This window comes from Manacus candei, unplaced genomic scaffold (genome assembly GCF_025592945.1).
Source record: "Manacus candei isolate 608988 ecotype Guabito, Panama unplaced genomic scaffold, ASM2559294v1 h1tg000063l, whole genome shotgun sequence".
Lineage (NCBI taxonomy): Eukaryota > Metazoa > Chordata > Aves > Passeriformes > Pipridae > Manacus > Manacus candei.
This window is the reverse complement of record NW_026138111.1, coordinates 1,168,064-1,181,118: the sequence shown is the minus strand read 5'-3', so window position 1 is coordinate 1,181,118 and position 13,055 is coordinate 1,168,064. Positions and strand designations below refer to the sequence as shown.

The 13,055-nt window shown below is 37.2% G+C and overlaps 1 protein-coding gene across 1 annotated transcript in view; it reads left to right on the top strand.

The window, feature by feature from the left end:
* Positions 1–2,541: 2,541 nt before the first annotated feature.
* The window catches only part of FBXL13 (F-box and leucine rich repeat protein 13), a 58,037-nt gene continuing 47,523 nt past the window's right edge, over positions 2,542–13,055 (top strand). The window contains 3 exon segments of the mRNA XM_051805162.1: positions 2,542–2,585; positions 3,361–3,506; positions 7,059–7,162. Of these exon segments, the coding sequence (XP_051661122.1) occupies positions 2,542–2,585; positions 3,361–3,506; positions 7,059–7,162 (294 nt within the window).

Below are 13,055 nucleotides of genomic sequence, written 5' to 3'. Positions count from 1 at the left end.
TGCTGGCCTAGGGCCTGTTTTTGTTCTGCTGCTTTGGTCAGTAGCCTGACTCGAACAATTTATGAGAACTTTAAAAATGGAAACAAGATGGAGCAAGGCCGTTCTGCTTTTTAGTACGTGTTTAAACGTATTAAACGAGGATTGAAATTAAGGCAAACTCAGTGAACTGCATTGGCACCTTCCTTGATACGCTTAAGTTCTTCATTGTTAATTACAGAAGCACTTCTAGGTTTCGAGCAGATAATTCCCTCCTCTTTGAGTGCTGTGGGTGCAATCCGTGGTTTTTGATGGCCTGTCAAAGATAAAGGTGGGGCTGGACCACGCTTCAGGTACTGGTGGATTAGGTATTTTTGTTGGCACAGGAGTAAATAACCTTCCATGAAATGTTAGAAACTGGCACAACATGAAGGACTGTGGGGGAAACAGAGTTGATGGGTTTGCCCTTGGGATTCTTAACGTGATTCTCTGTATTCTGTTGGTTTCCTCCTCATTTGACACGTTCATCTCTGCCTGTTTCCAAATCTGCAGCAGCTGTTTTTCAGTTTCCTTCAAACAAAGAAAAGCACAATGCACAAGTACAAGATTAAGAGACATCCTGATACTTTTAAGTTACCAAAATAGACCTCATTTGCAAGCAGCTATTACAGCCAAGATTTCCATGGAAACATTAATAAAGAAATCTGGAGCCAATTCAAATAATTAGAGAGCAGCACTACCATGCAGACCGAGTACCTCTCCTGAGAGTCTGTCTCTAGATAATTCTTTGTTTTTTAAGCACAGAAAAACAAAATATATGTCTGCATGAGGTGTAGTTCTTGATTCAGCACTTCAAAAATAGCTCATGTCTACCTTTCCAAGCAAAAGTTATAGCTAGTATAGCTATACACAGCATTATAGCTATTACAGCTATACACAGCATTATAGCAGCAGTGGCATTAAGTTAATGAATTAAAAATGAAAGAGTTAAGGATAAGATTTAAGTAAGTTTCTTAATAGAAAGAACCAGTTAAAAATTACCCTGTGTAAGGGGTTTTTATCTTTTTTTTTTCTTCTTTCTTAGAGGTTGGTGCTTGCTGATATCCAACCATGTTTCTGGTTTAATTTTATTATATTTTAATTTCTTTAGGAAGTTACAGTATGCATGGTGTGAAGATAAATGAGATGATACTGATCCTTGTATTAAGGAACATCAAAGCCAAGATGAGCCCCTTGAACATTTATACACATATTCTCAAAATTAAGGATATAGAGTTCTAAGATGGCCATTTGCTTAAGTCTTTTTATGAGGAGGTTGTGGTTTGGACATGGTCCAAACACAATTGGAGTCCAAGTAATCTTGTCCAAATAATTTAGGATTCCCTACTGCATCTGAGCATTTCCTTCCTGCCTTTCAGTCTCCTCCAAAGTTACTTTTAAACAGTATTCATTAGAAGTCAGGCAAACTGTAATCCTGCAAACACTCTGTGTAAGACAACCTTCACTGTTGTAAGTAGACGTATTCTTAAAATGTTAGAATTAAATATGGATGCAGAGGTTTTTATTTTCTGCTGTGTGATCCAAATTAATTTTGCCATGAAGTGTGTAAATGGCTAAAGTGGTAGGAAGAAAAATGGGTGAGAAATTCTGATAATGGACTCCTTCACATCGTTGAGAGCCTTTTAGAAGTCTGATAGAAGTAGCCAGACTTGTACAGGCATAATTGTTTGGCATAATGGATATAGTTGTTCAAAATTTTACATGTTGTCCAAGCAACACTGAAGAGTACCTGAATGAGGATTGCAAGATCAGGTGTTAAAATTCCTTCCTTAATCAAGTAATTAACATTCTAAAATGTTAAACAGAGGAATTGCAATCCAGTATATGGCTGTATAGTTTCGATTTCTTGTGTTGGAAACCTTTCAGAACATCAAAAGGAGAAGAAGTTGTCTGTGTTTGTTTGAAAAAGAAGGGAAATAAAGGCAAAAAACCCTTGAATTAAAAAATGGCATAGGTATGGCAGACACGTTGTGGCTTAATCCAGCAGAGGGAGTAGCTGACCAACACTGGGATTAGCTTTGGGAAATCTGTCTATAGGAAAATTTGTGATGAAAGCCAATTAGCTGTCCATTATTTAAAAAGATATTACATGTCAAGAACTACAATGATAAGGGATGGATTTATAATATTTTCTTAATGTAGTCAACCATCAAGATATACCTGGCAAATTACATTTTTGTTGAGAACATTGAAGAGATGCTAAAGCTGGAATCAGTGTGTTGGTCACTGTTGTAAATATTCAAGGTGTCTGAACTGAAGACAGTGGTCTTTCGCTTTGTCTGTGCACAAATGAATAATTTTCTTCACCTTTTCGTATTGGTCTTAACTCAGGTGCATAGAATCATTGAATGGTTTGGGTTGGAAGAAACCTTCAAAGATCATCTAGTCCAACCACCTCGCTGTGGACAGGAACACCTTTCACTCCATCAGTTTGCTCAAAGTCCCATCCAGCCTGATTTTGAACACTTCCAGTAGTGGGGCATCCACAACTTCTGTCCTCCCACCATGCTTCCTGAAAAGGATTCAAGCACATGCTCCAAATTAATTCAGTAACAGCAAGAGGCCATGTCTTGAAAGGGAAGTAGTATTGCATGTCATGTTTTGAAATTTTTACCAGGCGCAAGAACTTCCAATTTATAGTTTCCTTTAAATATTCCCTTAAATAACTGCAGTTTGTCCATATACTTTAAGCAATCAATATACTTTGGATTTTCTTGCTGTATGTGAGCTTGAAGTCCAAAAGTAAATGATCCATGTTCTTTAGCTGAAGACAGCTAAAGGACAAATGAGAAAAATGGTTCGTTGGTTATTTTGAATTATTACTAAAAGATAATGCAAAGTTGTATGATAACCCTGAAAAGCAAATATTTTTTAAGCTGCATTTTGTTTTCAATTCAATTCCCATTCAACATGCTCTTTACTACACAGTATTAAACTTGTATTATATTCTGGTTTTCATTAAGTAAATAAAATTATCTAATCTTCTATGTATTTTTTCTTTAGTGCATGTTAAAAGCAATGAAATTCTTAGTAGGAATTGTTAAAGAAATGCCACATATTTTTTTACTATCCTAAAACCAGTGCTTTGTAGTCTAGCAATTGAAATATGATACATGCAATATTACCTTTAAAAATTGAATGAAAGGGAAGGCAAGTGATAAAAAGAAATACCTCTATTTTGCAGTATTTTAAAAGATGCTGGTAAATTTCTGCTTATTTTAACTAGTTTCATAACTAGGTGCTACTTTGCTGTTAATACAAAGGTGTTAATTTGCAGTTTCTTTTTGCAGGTGCTGCTTTGTAATGTATTTGTTGCACATCCAGAAGATCCACTTACATTTTTAGAAGAAAAAGAAAAAAGCCAAAGTGGAAGATGGCTCTAGCATAAGACCATTATTATGTCCAAATATTAAGAGTTATTATGCAGCAGTGGAAAATGTGGGTGCAGATTCACAAGGAAAAAAAGACACGTAAGTCTATGTAGCTGCTCTGCATAGCAAAAAATACATATTATATAATAGAAAATTATGATATATAAATTAAGTATGCTTGGTCCAATAATTTATGTAGCTCTCTTTTTGCAGGATGCCATTCATTAGTTGAGCTGTGGCAACTTGTTCTCATGAGTGCCAGGAGAGGCAGGTCCCTGTATTCTTTGCTAGGACAGATGGTGCTGGTACTCTTCTCTGAAGACTGAGCAGTGATGCTAAGGCAAAACTGGCTTGGGAGGTGTTAGGGAAATGGAGTGTACGTATGTCAGAAATACAGGGTGAAATGAGTTGGGATGCTTTTTCTGGGAAATGAAAAGTACAGTGATAGGGATAAAACACGAGGGATCACAGACTTGTAGTCCTAGCTTCAGGTAGAGGGAATGCATGATGGGAAGTGGAGGTGGAGTAAAGATCAAAACAAAAAAGTCAGAAGACAGGCTGGTATCTTAAAATACTTAAAATTTTAGTCTGGCTAGATTGAGTTCACTACAGATGTCCTGTTTCTGGTGAGTATCAGGGCATTCTTAGGGAATAATAGTCTTAAATTGTTTTCATTCTTAATAGCAGTTGCAATGATTGGTTTGACTTCCATAATTAGATTAGAGTGCATATAACTGAGTCATTTTTTAATTGTGTATGTTTGTATTGTATACAATTCTGTAGACATTTTTGGTGCAAAAAGTCACCTAAAAGATAGGTATCTGGTGTAATTCAGCATGCCCTGGGATATCTTGGACAAGGCTAGACCAGAGAGGCCTCCAGCTTAAAGTTCAGGCAGTGCATGAATCCCCTGCCAGTATTTTCTGGATATCTGGATAATATGGGGCAGATGAGTTGGCATGGATTAATTTTAAAATGCAGAATCAAAGCATCAATGACTGTAATTCATAATAAGCCTAATGGGTCAGAAGAACTCACATTACTAATAAAGAGCAAATGAATTTTTAGGATACAGAGGGTTAGGAACTGGTATCAGCCAGAAGACAACAGCAATAGTGCAGGGTTTTGGGGAGGGGTGCATGGAAGCATTCAGGGCTGGGGAGTGCCTTCTGTAGGGTCTCCTTCAGGACACACAAAAAGAGAACAGGCTAAGCCAGCTGTGCTGAAAGTATTTTTGCAAGTATTTTGTCTGTGTGTGATAAATCATGCAAGTTAATACATTTGTGGGCTGGAAGCTAGGTCTGTGGAACTTTGAGGCAAGCTAGAAAAAAATGGCTTTATTTATGTGTGAAGTACAGAGGGAACAAAAATTATTACAGAAAAGCAGAAAGCCTAATGAAATACTTCCATTTTGAATTTGAAAAGATTGCAGCTGCCTTGATCCAGAGAGAATTACAAATCTGTGTGGCTGTCACCTAGTTTCTTTTTCTTGAGCTGTCACTAATTTATTCAATATGGGAGTTGCAGAAAGAGCTCTCCTGTTTAGAAGACTGACCAGAGGTTTGCTCTAGCTGAGCACCTAACCGTCTGCTGCAGAAAGGCAGAGCTCCTTCTCTCTTCTGTTTTCTGTTACTTTCTCTCTTCCTTTCTCTCCCTCTGTGAATCTTAATGTTCTCTTTTTGGTGAATCTAGTATGTAGATACTTCTTCCACAGGGGATTGTTACTGGGTGTTGTCTCCTCCAGGCCAAATCCGTGTTTGCTCTGAGCAAGACTGTGGAAAATAAAGCATGCCTGGGCTTCTCAAAGTTCTAGAACCTATGATAGGGATCTTTTATTGTCTCTGGCACTGTGGATTGTATTCATGGTGGTTCATTTCAAAATCACAGGGTATTTAGTAAATATAATTTTTAGTATGCTATCATTTATTGCAGCTTTCTGTTCTTCTCTTGTGCAGAAAAAAATATCTGCCAGTTTGTATTTACAGCTGGACAAGATCTGTCCTCAGGGCCAGCTGGAAACCATTTGCTTTGGAAATTATAGTTTCCTAAAAAAGTCATTGGTACCACAGTACTCTGATGTTGAGTTGTTGACAGAAAATGATTGCTGTGTATTAGAGGTGACTGCTGTGGTCTTGACACTGAGTTTTAAATTGGGTTGAGTTTTGAAGTTAAGGAAATAATCCACATGTCCGAATTAAACAGACTTTTGATTAGAGAAGTCTGTGATGGATCGAACTATAATGGTCATGGATGAAGGGATGTACAGGAAGAATCTGCTACTGAAGAGGGCCTACACATTTCTGCACCTTAAAAGGTCTTTGTAAGTCCCCAACTGCATTCTGAACCACCTAAATATCTTTAAAATGAGTATGGCTATAGCAAGCTCCCAAGATTCCAGAATAAGACCATAAAGCTAGAAAACCTGATTTTTAAAGTTGTTTTGAGTAGTTTATATGAAATGAACAGAGATAGCTTGTTGGACAGCAGCATATTTTGGGAGCAGGCAAATTACCTGAATGTATTACCTATGTGCTTAAATGATAGTGGGAAAAGACACATTATTAGCTATTTCCCTACCTGATTTGTCCTTTTCTAGCTAATGAATTATGGCCTTTTGATAGTTTCTATAGGTTGAAGCAGAAAATCATTTTAAATCTCAGTAGAATACTCTTGATTTGTGCGTGTTTTGTTTAATTGAGCTTGATCTCTGTGATAGAAGTGGGTTCTAGTTGACAGTGTTTTTCAGTTCAGTTCATTTCAGTAGAACTGCACAGAATATAAATCAGAATAAAAAGTTTCTCTTAAAGAACACCCCTTTTTGATTCTAACAATTTTTAGTGACTCATTTACTATGAAGTATATTTTGGTATAACCAATGTAATCTACACTTCAGTAATCCATGCACTCTACACTTAGACAGGTAGTCACTCTCTCTTTGCTTCTTAGCTATCTTGATTTCTAGAAGTGAAACAAAATTAGCAATTATTTCTTTACTTTTAGAAAGGCTTTATGTGTATTGCTTCTGTGTACAACACTCATTTGAGTCTCAAAGCCTCTATTTGACTCAAAATTGTGCAGTTTGAGTGCCCCCTGTACAGAGCATGCAATCATTTTTCTGGAGCATATTTCAAATCATACTTGATATACTGCTATAATGAAACCCAGGTTTTATTGTGTGCATTATTGTATGGAAGGCTGCATAGCTAATATGGGAATACTCTTCTATAAACCACAGTGGAATTTTTCTCTGTTTTCATGCTGACATCTTACTATTAACATACATATCTTAAGTGAAAATTCTTTGAAAATGTATATTAATAAGAAAAAAATCTCTTCAGTGACAGGATATAGAATAAAATTATAAAGTTTTTTTGTATTTTTGCTATCAGCTGGTTACTATACCAAGTTTAAACTGTTGCCATTGATGTATTATTGTACTGTTACAAAAGTAATTACATTAGAAGCATAAAACTTCTCATATAAAAGTTGCTTTAGGAAAAATGACATGGGATTTTATTAACTGTGTTCTTTCTAGTTTCTTCTTCATACTTAGAACTGCACGTTTTAAGTGTTACATATCAGATTTTTATATTTCTGCATATGAAGTAGTCATTCAGTACTGCAAATGGTTATGGACATGGGACATTTTAGTATATAAACATGTAGTAAATATTATGCAGAAATGTCATCCATATGTGTTATGTGTGAATCTTTGAGGTTGCTGTTCTCTTCGCTGGACTAGCTTTAAAGTGTCAGTTAAATATTACTTCTTTTACTTTTAAATTATAATTCTCTCTTCAAACTGTCTTCCCTCCATGCTTCTCCATTGTCTCATTTTGTTGCCTATATTTTTCTCTGTATGTCCAGCCATAATGAAGTGATGTGAGCATGAGATCTGTAAAACTACTTTAAATGCAGCCCTCCTTCCTTCATTCCAGTCTTCAGGCCCAGCCGTATCCATATGACTGAACATTGCTAGAATGCCATGGAATGGTTTATATTATGTGTGAAATGCTGTCATATGACAAATAAGATGGGATTGCAAACATGTGCTTTAATATAACAGAATGACAGATCCAACTCTCCTGATAATTATCATAGAATCACAGAATGGTTGGGGTTGGCAGGGATCTCTGGAGGTATCTGGTCCAGCCCCTGGCTCAAGCAGGCACACCTAGAATTGGTTGCCCAGGACCGTGGCCAGACAGCTTTCAAATATCTTCCAAGGACAGAGACTCCAACCTGTGCTGGTATAGAAGTGTTCCCTGGTGTTTAGATGGCATCTTCTGTGTTTTCAGTGTGTGCCCATTGTCTTTTGTCTCCTCTGTCACTTGGCCCCACTGGAAGAGCCTGGCTCCATCTTTGCACCCATCCACCATGTATTTTTACACCTTGGTACAAGCCCCCTGAGCCTTCTCTGACTGAACAGGCTCTCTCAGCCTTTCCTTACAGGAAATACTCTCCAACTCCTTAGTCATATTTTTGCCCCCTGTTGGACTCTCTCCACTATGTCCATGCCTGTCATGTACTGGGAAGCCCAGAATTGGACACAGTACCCCAAGTGTGGCCTCACTAGTGCTGAGGGGAAAGATCACCTTTCTAGATCTCTTGGCAACACTCCTCCTAATGCAGCCCAGGATACCATCTACCTTCTTTGTGGCAAGGGCACATGGCAGGCTCATGTTCAACCTGGTGGTGTTCAAGTTTTAGCACAAATAATTAGTACTTGATTCTACTGCCAAAACAGAGTCCCTCTGGATGTAAAAAATCATCTCAGTCCTTCCTGATACTATGTGTGGAAGTACATGTGACTGTGTGATCAGTGGTTAATTCCCTTTGTGACAGCATTTTGCAATAGTTTCAGGTCAGTAATCTTTTTTTCAATGTGGTTGTATGCTCCACTAAGCAGAGAAGTAGGCAGGAAAACCAAAAGCCTCTATAATCAGTGTGAGAGGTTCAGTGCTAACTGTGAAGGTGTACTGATTCATTAGGAATCACCTGCATCCTGACTGTTACTCAGCCATTTTATCATGAAGAGTAGGAAAACATCGAGGTAGTGTTTTCATGAGAAAAAAGCTCTTCTGCTACAGGTAGGCAAGATAACAAGAAATGTTTTTGGTTCCTGGCACAGTTTTACTTCAGTATTTCTGTAGCAGGGGAATGTTGCTGATTGACTCTTTTCTAGCCTATGCTTTAATTAAATGCAAATGCATAAAAAGAAAAGGAAATTTTTTTATATATTTGAAATGAAAAAGTGTATTTTGATGTTTTGAGACTATAATGCAAGTATTATTTAAACAGATTGAAAACACGATTGAAATTGTTGATGCAGCCTATAACAATTTCAGTGTGATTTGTCTTGTTTTAGAAAGTGACTGTAATTATGGGTGAGAACAATTTGCTCTCTAGATTGGTGACAAAAAAGAACAATTGACCAAGAATAAAAAGTATATTTGATTATGGTCTTGGCTTTTAAATCACAGGATAAAATAACATTCTCAATTATATCAGCATTGTTGTTTAGTGAAAGAATTTAATCCAATATCATAATGAACTTTGACAGCTAATAAAGAAAGCAAGCCAAAAATAAATCATACCCAACCACATCACATCCTTTATGGGTGATGTACTTAGAAATGTTAAATCCTTCTGTGATCTTGTTTTCCTTATGTATTTTTGTACAAAACTAAAATCATAGTAACATTTATTGTGTTTAGAGCTAAAAACATGTAAAGAACAGTTGTGATGGAATTTTATACACTAACTGCCTTTTCTGTCAAATTATTTAACTGATTCATATCTAGTGTTGATTATATCTATTTGAACATCAGTATGTTGGTTGCCATCCATTTCCATTTCTCTCACATATCAAAGACACTAAATTCAATTTGTGTACATATCGACAATACATTTTCCAATTTTTGTTGATAATTAATGTTTTCTGTAGGCTCAAAATCAAGATTATGTCCACTTGCATCTACTCAGTGCTATTTTAAACAAATTGTGATGAGTCAAATGTGACAGTCTACAGGGGCTTTTAGAAAACATTATTTATAAAGCTGTTTCCTCTAACTTTGAAGATACACAGTAATTCTTTTTAAGCATGGAACACATATAAATCAGTGCACTATTTCTATTTAGATTAATTGCATATGTTTTTATGTTAAAACTCACTGATATTTATCATACAGCCTACTTGTGCCATTCTTTTGAAGCTCTTGTGTATAGTTTAAGATTGCTGCAAAACTATTTTTCTATCTTTTTTTAGTGATTGAAAATCATACTGACATTCTCTTTTTTTGACATTTTTTCAGCTAACAAACTGAGTTGAACTGTCTGTTCAATTATAGGCTGCAGATGTGATGAACCTTTCCATTTGAACTTCCCCAAGCTACAGTTCTGACCTCATCTTTTCAAGTGAATCCAAAATTGCACAGGTTTTGGCAACACAGATTTATTGTTAGTGTTAAAGCATCAGTTATATTAACTGTGGTTTAGGTATGTTCAGCTGGCTAATCATATTATTTTTTTTTTGTAAATTAATTATCTGCAATTTTTAAAAATGGTTTTTGTGTACTCTAACTGTGGTGTATTCATGAAATAATAGTCATTGTCTAATATCTGCATGTGAATGTTAATATGATTCCAGCTCAGACTTTTTGGCAAATCAATGTGTTACTGTGCCAAAGAAGAATCACTATATGAGATGCATGGGTTATAGCTCAGCTGTCTGTGGTATTTCTCCACCTACTCAGTGATCTTAGAGAATTGTTTGCCTTCTGTGTGTGACTGGGAACTTCATCGAAATGCTGTCGCCCTTATTCATAGTGCAGGAGCTAAAATTTCCTCAGAAGCTTTTGAAGTGTTTTAGTTCCAGTAGTGGTCATAGTGTTGATGGATCTATTCTTTTTTCCTGCACTCTGTCATGGCAAAATATGGTGCAAAATAATCTTTTCTGTGTTTCATGTGGCTGTGTAGAGTGTTGCCTTAAGAGACAGCAGAAAACAAGACTCCGAGCCAACTTAGTGTATAAGATAAGATAAAGTGGGTGGGTCCTTTAATTCCAGGCCTGAGGCCCACAGGAATACACATGATATGCCTCTTGCATCCAGGGGGTTCCCCAATTTAAGGTGTTAACCTATCCAATCCCAGATTTATCCACCCCCCAGCACCTCCCCCTGGCACGCTCCTCTGGAAATTGAGGCAAGGGGCTCTGGAACACCCTCTTCCTCATCCTCCTCGTCACAGCACATCCAGTCCTTGGAGCTTCTCCAAAGATCTGGGCTTGAAGGTCGCTGTGCCTGGGTGGTATCTTGTTGTCCAGGCCAGGGTGCAGATGTTCTTAAATGGAATGAAGGCCTACCTTGAGGGAAGTCCAAACAAGCTAACAGAATTTTGAGGGAATGATGTGGAATGGGGAAATGTGTTGGGAAAATGTGTAAACTACTGTGCTAAAGGGTGGGGGATAAAATACAGCTGCTTTAAAATCTACAAAAAGCTAAAAATCCAAAAATCCATAGGCATCAAGAGAGAGAGGCACACTGTGGTTTATCCCTTAGGACAGCACTCCTGGTACATGTACTGCATGTCAGGAAGGCAAGGCAATTGTCTTCATGCAATTCTATCATGCAATTGTTTCCTGGATATGGACAGAGAAAGAAAGGGAATCAAGCAAAAGATTTCTGAAAGGAGAGACTCAAAGAGTATAAAAAAGGAAGAAAAATGCCCTTGATTTTCTCTTAGACATGGAAGTGCTTCTGGGACTTTGGTGAATAGTACAGAAACATAGAGATGTCAACATTAAACTGTGGTTTGTGAATGTGGTGTTTGATGGAGGGTGTACTTTACAGTACATTTTTAAGAAGCTCAGAGAAATAGCAGTTAACCCCATAATGCTGAACCTTTTATCAATTGTTAGTCATTTCTCCCATATATGTGTTTTTTAAATATATTATTGTCTATTTCCTTGTGTTCCCTCCTGCATCATCTTCCTAACTCCTATATGCTTTTCCTATTCATACAATCTTTTCTCAAGGAATTTGCTACTAGTCACTGTCAGGAGAACATGCTAACCTATATTACCCTTGCCCCAATCTCATATTTCCATTTTTGTGTTCTTATATTAGTTGCAGTTGCAATTACTGTCTATTCTGCCACGTCCTCAGTGTGGGTATCTGCAAATGCCAACATGCAGAAAACCCTAACAGATTGCAGCTAGGTTTTCAAGGAGAGCTTCAATGAAGCACACACACCTTTTTTTAATTATAAGTGAATAGTTCTATATGTATTTCATAACAATTCTCTTGTATCATTGAAAAAAATGAAAGGTGCAATTTTTTTTAGACAGTAAGGAATAAAATTATAGTGCATTGTAGTTAAAGGAACAGAACTTCCAGCTGTTCCTTGAAAGCTCCAGAGGCCATCTAAGGAAAATAGTACCAAGGAGAATTCCAGCATTCAAAACTTCAGGCCATTTTTCTGTTCACTGCTAGAAGTCTTTCCATTTGTTGATTTCCAGATGCTTGATCAGATCTACTCTTGCATGGAGCTTTGGAGCTGATACTGATTTCACAAGCCCACATGGAAACTTTTATTTGCAGGGTAGTTGTTGAACAATGTTCCTTGTTGATATGTCCCTCCCTCGCAGATTTCACACTTAATAGTGTCACCAAATATTTTGTGCTGCTAGATACAGGCAGGATGTTCAGCTCATTATCCCCCTTGAACCTTCAGCAGGTGCAGCACTTTCTGGTGCCAGTGTCTGGGAACCCTGAATGATCACACCCCTCCCCTGACTCTGGTTTCTACTGAACAATTGTCCTGTTTGTCACTGTGTACCACAGGTTTTAGCCTTGGTCCCAAGAGGGTCATTCATGATCTGTTTGGGGATCAGGACCTTTGAACAATAGTGATTAGGCCACTGCTTTTGATCCTCTGTCTTACTCCACTGCTTTTCCAGTCGGTACCTTTTGCTGACCACAGAGATCACAGGTCTCTCACACAGATTTTATCCTGTATTCCTCTCCTAGATTGCCTTTTCTACCCAGACTTTAGCCTGCCTTAAGCTAGTATTTTTTTCCTAATACTGACTCTTTGCAGAAATTAACTTATTATGGTTTATAAATGCATTCTTTCCTACTCAGCTTTTCTCCATTGACTGTGCTGCCAGTAACAGATGTTCTGCTGTGGTTTCATTGTCTGTCCTTTTCAATCAATCTCAGTACTTCTCTACTGAAATAATCCTTCAGAATCTGAGAGGAGGAGGACTACTTCACTTAATGCCTGCTACTGCTTGTGCCAGATTTTTTTTTTTACTTTCAGCACTTTCAAGTTTCCAGAATATACCCCATGTAGTGAATATAGCTGGCCAAATGGGATTTTCCTCTCTGTTCCATCTTTTCAGGATTAACCTTTAATAGTTGAGATAATACTTAAGATATTTCCAGGAACAGGGATGAGTCAGATACTGTTGTATTTTTGGTATAAAGTTTTTGAAAGATGTTGTGGAAGAAATGGCTAAATTATTCAGTTTTATCAGTAAAGCACCATTAAATATATTCTTAATCTGAATAAAGGGGGACATGAAGGAATGCAGTTAATAATAGGATGTGTTTGCTTTGAGATTCTTTGGAATTCCTACCACCCATA